General features: G+C 49.4%; 1 protein-coding gene across 1 annotated transcript; it reads right to left on the minus strand.

Moving 5' to 3' along the window:
- Nucleotides 1–164: 164 nt before the first annotated feature.
- LOC127037662 (uncharacterized) lies at nt 165–13052 on the minus strand. The gene is made up of 3 exons (XM_050929676.1): nt 12533–13052; nt 2165–2306; nt 165–762 (listed from the first exon to the last, which is right to left on the minus strand). Exons 1-2 carry the CDS (start codon nt 13050–13052, stop codon nt 2200–2202), a joined length of 627 nt encoding a protein of 208 aa, XP_050785633.1. The 3' UTR covers nt 165–762; nt 2165–2199.
- Between the last annotated feature and the right edge of the window lie 2128 nt (nt 13053–15180).

Raw genomic sequence — 15180 nt, forward strand, 5'->3', positions numbered from 1 at the left:
CCACCCCCAAACACACACACCTCTTCAAAAGCACCCATTGGCAAAAACAAAAGTCAGCATCTATGTTGCATGCTATCCCTCTGTTAACACAACCCAAGATTGCATTTGCTTTTTTCACGACCGGCATTGCACTGTTGTCTCATGTTGAGATGGCTGATGAAGGAAGAACAGCTGGAGAAGTCTGAACAGAGGTAGAAAGGTCAATTAGTTAAAATAATATTCAGAAGTGATGGACTAATTTTAATAAATGTTAAGATTCATGTGTTATTTACCTGTACAATTCAACTGGACTTTTACACGTGAGCATAAATCACACTTCATTTTTGCACCAACTACTCTTCCCAGGATAAAGCTGTACTTCCGTCAGTGACACATTCATACTAACCCCAGTCCTGAGCAATAGAGGCAACATGATGATCACTTAGCGAACCACTCTAGTTGATCTCCCCTGTTTTATGCTGAAGTCAGTAACGGCATTGATCAAGATTGGCTAATGTGACTGGAGAAAACCACAGGACTGAAAATTGACATTTAAAAAGTGAAAAATAGTGGAAATATCAGAATAATCTCAAACATGTTCCCATTTTTCCTATAGCAAAGACATTTGTTCTGAGGAGTAAGACCTAAAATGTGATTGCTGCATATTCATGTTTGAAAGTGTGATAAAGGTTTTAAGTGGAAATGTAAAGGTACGGACACACAAATCTTACAGGATGATGTTTTTTATTTTGGATGGTAGTTAAGATCCAGATGGACAGCGGCCTGCAGAAAAAAGAAGGGGGGTGGGCACAAACATGAAGTTAGGAGACAGCAGCAGTGAACTCTAGGTAACATGAATATGTTAGTAACCACACGGTTCTATGCTCCCTGCATGACAGCGAATCAGACCACACCATTAAAGAAAAACACATCACACGTTTACAGAGGAGCCAGCTGCCTAAGCACTAATGTTAATACTTATGTTTTGCGTGAAGGGAAAAAACACTTCAGTAAGTTTTGTATTTTGTTTATAACTGATTTACTCTCCACTTCATGGAAAATCCTCGCCATAGCTTGAGTACCAGAGTCGTTTCTCTCTTGGCTTTGGTGAGCAGGGCTGAGCATTTCCATCTGGCACAAACAATCCCCCCATCCCAAACTTTGTACAGAGATTGGAGAATGTCAGCCCAGCTCCAGCAATAGCTGTCAGGGCACCCATTGGAGAGGCAGCAGAGTGAACCCAAAACAAGACTGCTCCTACAAGCCACAAATGTGAGGGCTAGCATGTTGGGCAATGACAACGTGGATTTAAGACCTTCCCACCCTCGAAATCCAGTGACAAATTTTCTCTTGTACCAAGAGACACTTGGGACTGCTAAAGGGAGCAAACTGCATCTCCATGAGTCTCATGATTCATGTGTACTGCTTTAGCTTGGATCCACCAGCCAGGTGTGGTTTGTAAGGTCTTTGGGGCAGGGATTGTCACATACTGTACGTTTGTTCAGTGAAGAGCACAATGGGGCCCCAACCTGACTGGACTGATACAGCAATATAAACGGTACACAGGACATTACAACAGCTGGATTTTGCATGGGCATGCTCCACCCTGGGCACCACCCATATGGCAGGACAGACTGGCGGGTATTTGGTGTCTGGGTTGGCTACGCTATGCCGAAGGTATCCTCAGGGCCAGATTCAGTTCATCTGTGCCAACTGGGTGGTGCAAAGGGGCTTGAATTGGGGTGGAAAAATCAGGCCCTAGGAATTTAGAACAGGAAGAGAGACATCCTCTAACTGACTAGAACAAAGATTTACTTTGATTGCCCCACCAAGATGTTGTGAAGGGCTTGGTGATCCACAGATAAAAGGCACTGACCAGAGATCATATAAACGATTATTGCCAGGAACAGGCCCTGCATTGGGTGTCCCTGTGACATTAGCATATTGCCATGTAAGAGTCACTGCCTTACAAGGGATGCAACAAATGTAATTAGTTACGGATGCCAAAGGCTAATGAACTGCTAAGCATATTTTACTTAGAATACAGCGTGAGTCACTTAACCAGCTTCCGTCTGGCAGACAGACTATGTTAGACAAGTGGGTTTGCTAATGGGATATCGCTGTGGACAGATTTGTTTGCTAATGGCTAAATGTAACTAGCAGAGTAGAGTCAAAGGACACTCACCTGTGGGCAGGGCGCAGGCCCGATGGGACCCGGTCTCAGATGCTAGTGTTCATGTACTGGCTTCCAATAATACCAGCGCACGCCACACACAGCGCCCCCAGGACTTTGAAGAGGGTGGCTCGTGAAACCCAAACAGCGTCTTCTGGCAAAGAAAATGTTATAAAAAATAGTAAAAAAAAATTCTATACCTCTATCTTTTCAGTGTATAAGAACAGGCCTCACCTCAATCCCACTGTACCTTTACAGTCAATTTCCATTCTCAGCTATAATCAGCAAACAGAACCACACAGACTGCCCCTCAAACTAACAGCCAGCCCAAAGTCACAGTCCCTCTCAGCTCGCCCCTCCTCCTCGCTGCCTGGGGAAAGACACGGGCTTGGCAACATGTGGGGAAGGTTAACAAAGCTGGATCCGAAGCAGGAAAGGAGAAGCAAGAGTCAAGGGGCCCTCGCTGAGCATGCCCTGCCAGCCACCTCCCCACATCGAAAGCCAGGGAACTCCTGCTGCAGCTTGGCTGTTGATTGCAATGCCACCATGATCACAAGAGGAAAGTCTCAGGTAACTGGGTCCAAAACCACTCAGAGTTTTAGAGTTGAAAATCAGCTCCTCAATCTGCATGTGTAAAGCATCGAGCAGCCTGTTGAGAACCCAGAGAGCAGTGTTCTATCCCCTGGGTAGGAAGCTCCACTCCAAACAATCTAGCAGCAGTGTTAAGCACCAGTTTCCATTTCCACATTTCCTTAGGAGGCAGCCCCACAAAGAGCATGTTACAGCAGCCCAGTGCAGAGGACATAAAGGTGCAGATGCAAGTAGCAAGTTCTCTTCATCCAAATGGTCACCCTCACTTTGCCAGGCGTAGCTGGAAGAAACACTCTTAGCACAGCAGCTCCCTGGGAATCCATTAGCAGCCAAAGGTCTGACACAGCCTCTAAGTTATGACCCCACTTCACAAATGACAGACACACTCCCTCGATCAGCAGGGCTGGCAGAAGCCTCTTCACATCCTCCTATTGCTTCCCCCCCAACCCTTCAGTAGAGCCTCCGTCCTACATAGAGGGAACCTCGGTGGACCACAGCACTCCTCTGGCCCAATGGAGCTCTCTACAATAAGGTAAAGCTCGCCTGAGTGGGAGATGGAGCTTTCTCAGGGGCTGGTCCAAGGTGGTGGAATTAACTTCTCTAGGAACTAAGGACCATCCCAGCCCTCCCCATCTTCCATTCACAGTACAAGGAGAATGTCTTTGGCTTTGCCTTCTCTAACATCAACGTCTAGCCACACGGGTAGATATTTAGTAAGATAAAAACTCCAAACTAAAGCCCACCACCGCACACCCTTCTCCTGGTCAGGGGGTGAGAGAACGGACATGTGATAGATGCATGTCATGTGCTTTAATGTGCAACTGGAAGGCGCTCAGATACTACTGTGATAAGTGACTAGCCCTCATCCCAAACCCCAACCTCCTGCACACACGGGGCCTTTTGTTCTACGGCTCCACTGGGATTCGAAGTTACATCCAATTTATCAACTGGTCAGTGCATCTTGCTATGAACACTTACAGTGTCAAACACAAGACAGCAGAAATGCTTCCCACTCTACGAGGCTTGGCATTATTAGTTATCTGTACTGTGACAAAACCTGGGGGCTAGAATTAAAGACCCAGGTCCCACTGGGCTCGGAGCTGCCAAACCCAGAACAGAACGACAGGCCTGCCCCAAGGAGTGAACCCTTTATAAAGCTATATGAACGCAAAGAGGACACTGTAGAACGCCAGGCAGTTTGCTCGTGTCAGTCAACCATAAAACGTTCAAGCCAGCAAAGCATCCATGGCTCAGGGCTTGTGGGGCAGCTCCTCCTCCTTGCTGCAGTCAGGCAGGTTATGAAGAGAGAGTGGCCTTCACTGGTACTATCAGCTCCACCCCTTCCTGCCTCCTGCCAGTTTCCTTCCTGCCTCTGCAGCAGGAGGTGGCTGCCTGTACTGCACCGAAGGCTCTCCTATTCACAGGTAGGGTTGCCAACTTTCCAATTGCAGAAAACCAAACACCCTAGCCCTGCCCCCTGCCCCTTCCTCAAGGCCCTAAACCTGTCCCACTCCTCTTCTCCAAGGCCCCGCCCCGCTGACTCCATCTCCCCTCCCTCCATCACTCGCGGCTCCTGGCCAATGCTCAGGGCAGGGGCAGTGTGCAAAGCCCCTATGGTTCCCTCTCCACCTAGGAGCTGGACATGCTGGCTGCTTCCGGGAGCCTCACAGAGCTGGGCAGGGAGCCTGCTAGCCCTCCTGCGCTGCCAACCGGACATTTAATGACCAGGTGTTCCTGTTGAAAACTGGAAACGTGGCAACCCTATTCACAGGTCCCTTCCTTGTGATTGGTTTGTGCAGCACTTTCATACCTCTGAATCCACACTAGGATCGAGGGCAATGGCCAACAGCGTGGGCCATGGGCGCACTGCTTGTTGTGGACCCATAAAGGCCCCTGTTCTGGGTACAAGATCACCGTCCTGCATCCCCAGTGCAGTGGCATCTGCCCCTTTCAGGCCTCATGGTGATTTGGGGGAGCAGTCACAGCCCTTTAAGACCCCTCAGGAAACACAGCAGTCATGGCCTGACATAAGCTGGCAGAACAAGATCAGAGGTAACATTTTCAGCAACACCTGAGTAACTTAGGAATTTTAGTCACAATTTCAGAAGTCACTTAGGAGTCTAAGTCCTATTGACTATCAATGAGCACTAGGCTTCAAAGTGCCTGAGTCACTGTTGAAAACGGGACTTTCCCAGATCAAGAATCATGTTCTTCCTCAAAAACTTTTCAGGTCTAGCCCTTGACCTTCCTCCTCCATCTGCCAATCTCCCTGAAAGAACAAGCAGTTCAGAAACAGATTCTAAGAACATAAGAACGGCCATATTGAGTCAGACCAATCCTAGCCTAGTATCCTGTCTCTGACAGTTGCCAGTACCTGAGCTTCATGGATAGTGTACAACAGAACAGGGAAATACTGGAAAGACTCACACCTGTCTTCCCCTCCCTGCTTCTGACAGTCAGAGGTTTAGGGGTGCCCAAGCATGGGGTTGCATCCCTGACCATCTTGGAAAATAGCCACTGAGGGGCCTATCCTCCAAGAACTTATCTAGTTCTTTTTGGAACCCAGTTATACTTCTGGCAATGAATTCCACAAGTAAATTGTTCATTGTGTGAAAAAGTATTGACTCTTATCTATATTAAACCTGCTGCCTATTAATTTCATTGGGTGACGCCTGGTTTTTGTATTGTGGGAATGGGTAAATTACATTTTTTCCAACCCACTCATCCTGGGGAGGAACCAGTGGTCATGGTACATGTAGGTACCAATGACACAGGGAAAGGTGGAAGAGAGGTCCTGCAGGCCAAATTTAGGCTTCTAGGTAAGAGATTAAAGTTCAGGACCTACATGGGAGCATTCTGGGAATTGCTTCCAGTTCCATGTTCAGGGCTAGTTAGACAGGCAGAACTGCAGGTCTCAATGGTGGATGAGAGGATGGTGTTGGGAGGAGGGATTTAGGTTTATTTGGAACTGGGAAACCTTTAGGAAAGAGGGAGCCGATACAGGAAGGATGGACTTGACCCAACTCAAAATGGAAGCAGATTGCTGGCATGTAAAATTTAAAATGTCATGGAGGAGTTTTAAATTAAGGGCTGGGGGAAAGCCTACAGTTGTGAAGAAGCACACGGTTCAGATAGAGACATTCTATGGGGAGGATTTATATCCTATATCAGGGGGAGGCAACCTATGGCATGGGTGCCAAAGGCGGCACACAAGGTGATTTTCAGTGGCTCTCACACTGCCCAGGTCCTGGCCACCGGTCCGCGGGACTCTGCATTTTAATTTAATTTTAAATGAAGCTTCTTAAACATTTTTAGAAACCTTATTTACTTTACATACAACAATAGTTTAGTTATATATTATAGACGTATAGAAAGAGACAGTCTAAAAACGTTACAACGTATTACTGGCACGCGAAACCTTAAATCAGAGTGAATAAATGAAGACTCGGCACAGCACTGCTGAAAGATTGCTGACTCCTGTCCTATATCATAGTGAAGAGAGGATAGAAGTTGATAAAATACAGGCAGGAACTGAAGAGAAACAGTCCAATGAAAAAGATTCCCATTCAATTATCTCACATGAAAGCAGACAACTAAATATTGACAAATTTGATAAGTGCTTGTACACAAACGGTAGAAGTCTAAATATGAACAGGGGTGAATTTGAGTGAACTGAGTGCCTAGTATTAATAAGGATATTGATATAATAGGCATCACATAAACTTGATGGAAAAATGATGATCAATGGGACACCAATACCAGAATACATAATATATAGGAATATATATACTACGCTGGTGAGGGGTGGCGCTATATGTGAAAGAAAGCAGAATGTGGTAATGGCAATCACAATGTGATGTAATGACACCACAATGTAACCACAATGTAATGGTAATGACAACCATAATGTAATCAAATTTAACATTTGGCAGTTCCAGAGAACATTAGGCAGTTCCAGAGAAGCTAAACGAATTCTTTGCATTGGTCTTCACTGCAGAGGATGTGAGGGAGATTCCCACACCTAAGCCATTCTTTTTAGCTACAAATCTGAAGAATTATCCTAGATTGTAGAGTCAATAGAGGATGTTTTAGGACAAACTGATAAACTGTAATAAGTCCCTGGAACCAGATGGGATTCACCCAACAGTTCTGAAGGAACTCAAATATATAATTGCAGAATTATTAACTGTGATATGTAACCTCTCGATTAAATCAGCCTCTGCATGAGATGACTGGAGGATAGCTAAGGTAACAGTGATTTTTTTAAAATGGCTCCAGAGAAGATCCTGGTGATTACAGGCTGGTAAGACTAACTTCAGTACCAGGCAAACTGATTGAAACTTTGGTAAAGAACAGAATTAAATGAACTTTCGTAAAGGGCAATAATACCTCACCAATCTATTAGAATTCTTTTGAGGGTATAAACAAGCACGTGGCCAAAGGTGGGATCCAGTGGACATAATGTACTTGGACTTTCAGAAAGCCTTTGACAAGGTCCCACATTAAACAAAATAGGCTGCCGTGGCATAAGAGGGAAGGTCCTCTCATGGATCAGTAACTGGTTCAAAAACAGGAAGCAAAGGGTAGGAATTCACAATAGAAAGAGGTAAATAGCTGGATCCTACAAGGATCTGTACTAGGACCTGTGCTGTTCAACATATTCATAAATTATCAGGAAAAGGAGTAAATGGTGAGGCGGAGAAGTTTGCAGATGATGCAGGACTACTCAAGATCGTTAAATCCAAAGCAGAGAGTGAAGTGCTACAAAGGGATCTCACAAAACTGGGTGATTGGACAACAAAATGGCAGATGAAATTCAATGCTGATAAGTGCAAAGTAATGCACATTGGAAAACATAATCCCAACTATACATACAAAATGATGGGGTCTAAATTAGGTGTTACCATTCAAGAAAGAGATCTTGGAGTGGTCATGGATAGTCCTCTGACAACATTTGTTCAACGTGCAGCGACAGTCAAAAAAAAAGAATGTTGGGGACCATAAGGAAAGGGATAGAGACAAAGACAGAAAATATCATAATGCCAGTGATCCATGCTAAGCCCGCTCCTTGAATAACATGTGCAGGTCTGGACACCCCATCTCCAAATATAGTAGAACTGGAAAAGGCACAGATGGGCAATAAAAATCATTAGGGAATGGAACAATTTCCATATGAGGAGAAATTAAAAGACTTGGAAAAGAGATGACTAAGGGGCCAGAGGTCTATAAAATCATGACTGGTGCGGGGAAAGTGACTCAGGAAGTGTTATTTACCCCTTCACATAGCACAAGAACGGGGGCTCACCCAATGCAATTACTAGGCAACAGGTTTAAAATGAACACAAGTAAGTACTTCACACAACACACAGTCAATCTGTGGAACTCACTGCCAGGGGATATTGTGAAAGCCAAAACTACAACTGCGTTCAAAAAAGAATTAGAAAGAGGATAGGTCCATCAATGGCTTTTAGAAAACATGGTCGCAGATACAACCCTATGCTCCAGATGTCCCTAAACCTCCAAATGCCAGAAGCTCGGACTAGACAACAGGGGATGGGATCACTGACAATTGTTCTGTTCTGTTTATTCCTTCTGAAGCATCTGGCACTGGTCGCTGTCAGAAGACAGTATACTGGGCTAGATGGACCATTGGTCTGACCCAGCTCTGCCATTCTTATGTTCTTATTTCACAGAGCCTCTATCACAGGGGTGGGCAAACTTTTTGGCCCGAGGGCCACATCTGGGTATGGAAATTGTATGGCGGGCCATGAATGCTCAAAAAATTGGTGGTTGGGGTGCAGGGAGGGGTGAGGGCTCTGGGTTGGGCTGGGGATGAGGAGTTGAGGTTCCAGGAGGGTGCTCTGGACTGGGACCGAGGGTTTCAGAGGGCAGGAGGGGGATCAGGGCTGAGGCAGAGAGTTGGGGCATGGGAGGAGGTCATGGGTGCAGGCTTCGGGAGGCTCTTACCTCAAGCAGCTCCTGGAAGCAGCGGCATGTCCCTCCTCTGGGTCCTACACGGAGGCGCGGCCAGGCAATTCTGTGCGCTGCCCCATCCGCAGGCACCACCCCTGAAGCTCACATTGGCCATGGTTCCCAGCCAATGGGAGCTGCAGGGTGGCGCTTAGGGCAGGGGCAGTGTGTGGAGCAGAACCCCCTGGCTGCCTCTATGCATAGGAGCCGGAGGAGGGACATGCAGCTGCTTACGGGGACCGTGCAGAGCCATGGCAAGCCCCCGACCCTGCTCCCTGGCTGGAGCACCAGAGCAGGGCAAGCCCTGGATCCCGTTCCCCGCTGGGAGCTTGATGGCCGAATTAAAACGCCTCAAGGGCCAGATGTGGCCCCTGGGCTCTAGTTTGCCCACCCCTGCTTTATCATATCTCCACATAAACGTCTCTTTTCTAAACCAAACAGCCCTAATTTTTTGTACTCTCTCCTCATGTGGAAGCCATTCCATACCCTTGACCATCTTTGCTGCTCTTCTCTGAACTGCGTCTAGTTCCACTACATCCATTTGGAGATGGGGCGAACAGAACTGGACACGGTATTCAAGATATTTCCTTCCTCAGGTCCTTCAGTCCAACAGACATACCCCAGCCTCCCATGGTTTTCAGTTCTGAACCAGTCTCTCCCATTTCTGAGCATGGCACTAGGAGGATGACAAGTTCCCTTTCTCAGCCAAAACAGGCAGCCACAACACAGGGCAAATGGGTTATTCAACTGTGAGCAGGATCCTACACAGTCTCTCTCTCCCCTCCTCTTTCTCCAAAATAATACTAATACTTTCTTCCCTTTCTCCTAGCGTAGAGGTGCAAATTTCTCTGCAGCAATACAAGTCATAGGCCATGTGCCAGGAAAGCAGCTGTAGGTGGAAATACCTTCAAGAGGATTCTCAGCAGGGGCGGCTCCAGGCACCAGCACCCCAAGCGTGTGCTTGAGGGGGCAAGCTGCGGGGGGCGCTCTGCCGGTCGCCTCAAGGGCGGCGGGCAGGCTGCCTTCGGCCGCATGCCTCCGGAGGGTCCACTGGTCCCACGGCTTCAACGTACCTCCCGCAGGCTGCTGCTGAATTTGCAGGACTGGGGACCTCCCGCAGGCAAGCCACCGAAAGCAAGCCTGCTCTGCTTGGGGTGGCAAAATGCCTAGAGCCGCCCCTGATTCTCAGGGGCCAAGTAGCCAAGGGGATGCAATCAGCCCTAGACCTAAAATGCGAAATTCTTTAGCTAATTCAAAAATGTGCTGATGCAGAGCTCAGAATTTGGTATCATGCCCATCAGCGTGCAGTCTGGGTGACTGTTCTGTCTGGACACATTTAAAGAAGTCCTAGTCGCATATCCTATGATTCACCTTACATCTCAGCTCTTTTCCACCGGCTCTGGTCATGGCACTCCAGCATTTCAGAAGATGGCTGTTTCCCTGCAAATGTGAGGCTTGTATGATATTTCCTATCTGGATGACTGGCTCATATGGGCCAGTTTTTCCAGAAGGGGAACTCCACAGTGAGTGGAAGATGCAGGCAGCCTTTGCACATTAATGTGCACAAATTTTAATTATTAAGAGGATTGTCTGATTTATGCCAGTCACAGTCCCACTCTCTAAGAATGAGGTACTGGTAAACCCCAATAATAGAAAGGTCTTGTGGGATAATGGGGGTAAAAAAAAAATCAACAAAATCACAGAAATGTAAAAAGAAATTGCGACTTCATCATAATTTTCAGGCACAGAGCTACATACAAACTTGAATAGTTCACATATTTGGAGTCTGGAAAATCAGAATTTGGCTTGAATCTTGAAATCAAGTTCATGGGAATAATCCAGTGACCTTCCTCCAACTTTACAATGGCTGCCTGAGTAACCTCTAACATCACAATCTCACCACTGTCTGGAAATCAAACCAACCACTGCCTGAAGCATCGTGGACAAAGCAGGACAATAAAAGTGACAGTTTTCAGTTAGTTGTTGTTGTTTATGGCAGTGGAGGAGGCATAGATGGTTTGCCCTACTTATTTCACATCTTCATTAATGACCTAGGGAAAGGGGTAAACTCTCCATTAAACAAACATGCAGAGCATATTCAGCGGGGAGCTGGTGAAGCTGGGACCACCTCCCAATGGTGATATTCCTACACAAAGGACACAGCCTGAGTAAACAGGCTCTTGCTGAGCCATATTCTCATAGGTCTGCGAGAGACAATGGAGGGTGAGGGAATAGCTCTTAGTCGACTAACTTCTGCTGTGGAGTGAGACAAGCTTTGAAGCTTACACTGAGCCCTTCTTGGGGTCTGAGGAACAGAATCCTTATACATCTCCTGAATGGTCCCTACCTCGGGGTATGGGGCAGGAGTATAGGCCAGGGACCTGCTTCCCCTTATCGGCCGATACATGCAGTCCAGGGACCCACTGGCCACATCCTTATCCTCTTCCCATCGCACTCCCTCAGGGTTTTCATCACAAGGAAGCCTCACTTGGTTCACACACTATTTGTAGCAATCAAACTAGGTTCAATGCTGAGCATGTCAGTGGGCAGCACAGACAAGGCCAGGTTGTGTCCAGCAGCTTGTCAGTTGGTGAGGAGTGAACCTAGCTCTTAGTGGAGTGCAGCCATGGCACCATGAGAGGATACTGAACAACCGGTTCTAGTCACACTGATCACAGCATCACATCAGCTAACTCGGCGCTTAAGACTCAAGCTGAAATACGATTCAATTTCCCAGTGAAAACCAGCCCCCGTTGTAGGAATCCCAGAGATTCAGCCTGGCTGAGCTCTTGGCAGCTACACGGTGGGGAAAGAAACAAACAGCAGATCCTGCAAGGAAGCCCTGCTGAGAGACTATGGGGTGCTGCAGAGAGCAGTGATGGAGTAGAAAGTCCAGTGGGATTTTCAGTTCCGTGTCCAGGTTCCACTGGTACAACTCTCGAGCACGTCCCTCAGCCCGGGATCACAGTCACTCTTTGTCACTAAGAAGGAGAGGCCTTGGGGAAATCAGTGCTTTCTCTGAAGATGAATTTGGCTGCAGTGACAATACTCTGCCCTTCCCAGCATCTTCCATCTAAGGGCATGTCCACACTTCAGCTGCTACAGGGACCCAGCTACCACACTGCAGCTGGGCCACCGCAGCACCATAGTGTAGATGCTTCCTACGTTCCTGAAAGGTTTGTTCCATGCATGTAGATCAGGAGTCAGCAACATTTCAGCAGCGGTGTGCCAGTCTTCATTTATTCACTCTAATTTAAAGTCTCGCATACCAGTAATTTATTTTAATGTTTTTAGAAGGTTTCTTTCTAAAAGTCTATAATATATAACTAAACTATTGTTGTATGTAAAGTAAATAAGGTTTTTAAAATGTTTAAGAAGCTTCATTTAAAATTAAATTAAAATGTAGAGCCCCCCGCACTGGTGGCCAGGACCTGGGCAGCGTGAGTGCCACTGAAAATCAGTTTGCGTGCCGAAGCCATAGGTCACCTACCCCGATGTAGATAATCCATCTCGCTGAGGCTGTAGGTAGGTCGATGGGAGAACTCTTCCCCCCACCTAGCCCTGGCTACGCTGGGCGTTGGGTTGACCTGGGGACGGGGCTCAGGGCCTCTCATTTTTCACAGCCATGAGCAACACCCGGCTCTGCTGGTCTAGTTTTGATGTGCAGAGCAGGCCTGAGAGCGGGTCCCGAAGGGGCCTAAGATCCAGACTCAGGGACATTACCAGGGAGAGCCCCCCAGCCCCATGGGCCAGCCCCACCTCTGCGCTACATGCCAGGCCGGGCACAGCCCCAGGCAGCCCCCAGCGCCCCCGCCGCACCTGGCTCTTCCCTCAGCGCCTCGCAAGCGGCTTTCTTGGCCCCCTCGGGCCGGCCGGGGCGGAACACGGCCGTGTGCACCTCGACCCGCGCCCCGGCGCCCGGCCCCGGCGGCTGGAAGACCTCGAGGAGCAGCTCCTCCAGGCGGCGGCGGGCCTCCGCCTCCTCCTCGGGCTGGGGCTGCACGATCACCGCCACCAGGGCGGCGGGCGCGCCGCGGCTCTGCTCCCGCACGCCCCGCAGCACCTCCCGCAGCCGCTCGGCCCGGCCCCGCAGCGACGGGGCGCGGCACAGGAAGAAGATGAGCTGCCCGGCCGGGGGCGCGCTGGGCGGCGCGGGGCTGGGCGGCCGGGCCACGGGCAGCACCTGGTGGGCGAAGGAGCTGAGCGCGGCCTGGGCGCGGTCCGGCTCCCACGTCTCCCCGGCCAGCAGCAGCACCTGCGTCCGCTGCACCACGGCCTGGAACTCCCCGTCCGGGCTCGCCGCGGGCTCGGCGCCGCCCGCCTGCTCCTGCCGCTCCATGGCCGCCCGCCGCTGCGCTGGGCTGGGCCCGCGGGGCCACGAGCTGCGCCCCCGGCCATGTCACAATCCCACCCGGGAGCGGCGCGCCCCCCGCCTGCAGGCTGCCTCCTGCCATCCCTCCGGCGGGCGAGCCCAGGGCAGCCAGCTCCTGCCCCGCGGGGTCGGCTCCCAATAGCTCAGAGCTGCAGGTTCGCCGGGGTTATTGGTGCTTCCTGCCCCCGAGATGCTCTGCCTCCTGCTGGAAAGGTTGTTGCCCCCGTGCCCAGGGTAGAGTCTGCACCGCAGGCTGGACTGGGGCGCCCGGGAACCGGCGGATGCCGCTTCAGAGGTGGGACACGCAGGTGAGTGTGTAGGGATAGCTGAAGCTAAGTTTGTGTCTCCTTGTTGGTGGATGTGTGTCATGGTCTCTAGATAATTGCAGACACATGCACCTCTCTGTGTTGAATTATAGGTCATATTGGAAGAGGAGCAGCCCCCTTGGTTTTAAGATGCCCAAGACGTTTCCGGTGGCGTTTGGGCGAGTTACCCATTCAGAGGCATGGAGACTCTGAAGAAGGAATGTCTGGTGAAATCCGGCAGAGGACACCTGGCTGGTCCTCCTCATAATTGAGATCCATGTCCATCAAAGTAGTTACCAGATACTAAGCATGCGGTCCTAGAAGCCTACACACCTCCAAGATATTTCCAGTTACTGCTCCAGGTCTCAGCCTGGCTTTCTCCATGGTTACTGGGACAATGGTGTCCTCTGCCAACATTCTAGACTCAGGGCTGCCTGCCTCAGGCCAGGACACAGCACACAACAGGCCTCGCTGATGGACAACCATCTTCTGGCGACCAACAGAAAACCTACCTCTCAGCCTATTCTGCGAGACCCCACTGCAGGCATTGATACCAAGGGGGCCACACTCCCTACCACCAAAATCCTGACCACAGGGAGTCCCCATGTGACTCAGTGCTCTCTCCCATCCTAGCCAAGATCCACATAAGAGACTTTGGAGATTGTGACACGTATGTGAATGACAGATTGTGACGCCTCTTCTCTGCTGATACAGTTTCCACCAATGCAGGCTATCCCAGTGCTGGGAAGAAAGCAGCTGATGCATAAAACAGTGGCCAGCTCCACCTGGGAAAGGCAGTGGTGGTGCTGATAGACAAGGGGAAACATTTTGAGGAAATTGGCAATGACTGAGGGCATCAGACCACAGATGGTAAAGGTGGTGCAAAACCTTGGGGTCTTGCTAGACAAAGGTCCCCTACTCCTGGATATACAGATTACCATAGCAGTGGGGAACACATAATCTTCGACTGGCCGAGAGGCTTCATCCAGTCCTTTCACATGATGATTTAGCTCAGTGGTTCTCAACCAGAAGTCCGGGGTCGTGGGCAGATTTCAGGGGGTCCACCAAGCAGAGCTGGTGTTAGACTTGCTAGGGCCCAGGGCAGAAAGCCAAAGCCCCACTGCGCAGGACTGCAACCCATGGCCCTGAGCCTCACCACCCAAGGTGGAAAAACAACATTGCTTGCCTCATAACCTAAGTCGTGCAGAACGCAATGCCATCCACAGCCTCAGAAACCACCCAGACATTATCATCAAAGAGGCTGATAAAGGAGGTGCTGTTGTCATCATGAACAGTTCTGACTACCAAAAGGAGGCTGCCAGACAACTCTCCAACACCAAATTCTACAGGCCACTTCCTTTAGATCCCACTGAGGAATACACTAAGAAACTGCAACATCTACTCAGGACACTCCCTACACTAACACCGGAACAAATCAACATACCCTTAGAGCCCCGACCAGGGTTATTCTGTCTACTACCCAAGATCCCCAAACCGGAAATCCTGGACACCCCATCATCTCGGGCATTGGCACTCTCACTGAAGGACTGTCTCGATATGTTGACTCTCTACTCAGACCCTATGCGACCAGCACTCCCAGCTATCTCTGTGACACCACTGATTTCCTGAGGAAACTACAATGCATTGGTGACCTTCCAGAAAACACCATCCTAGCCACCATGGATGTAGAGGCTCTCTACACGAACATCCCACACACAGATGGAATACAAGCTGTCAGGAACAGTATCCCTGATGATGCTACAGCACAACTGGCTGCTGAGCTCTGTGCC

This window comes from Gopherus flavomarginatus, chromosome 19, assembly GCF_025201925.1.
Source record: "Gopherus flavomarginatus isolate rGopFla2 chromosome 19, rGopFla2.mat.asm, whole genome shotgun sequence".
In the NCBI taxonomy this organism is placed as follows: Eukaryota; Metazoa; Chordata; order Testudines; family Testudinidae; genus Gopherus; species Gopherus flavomarginatus.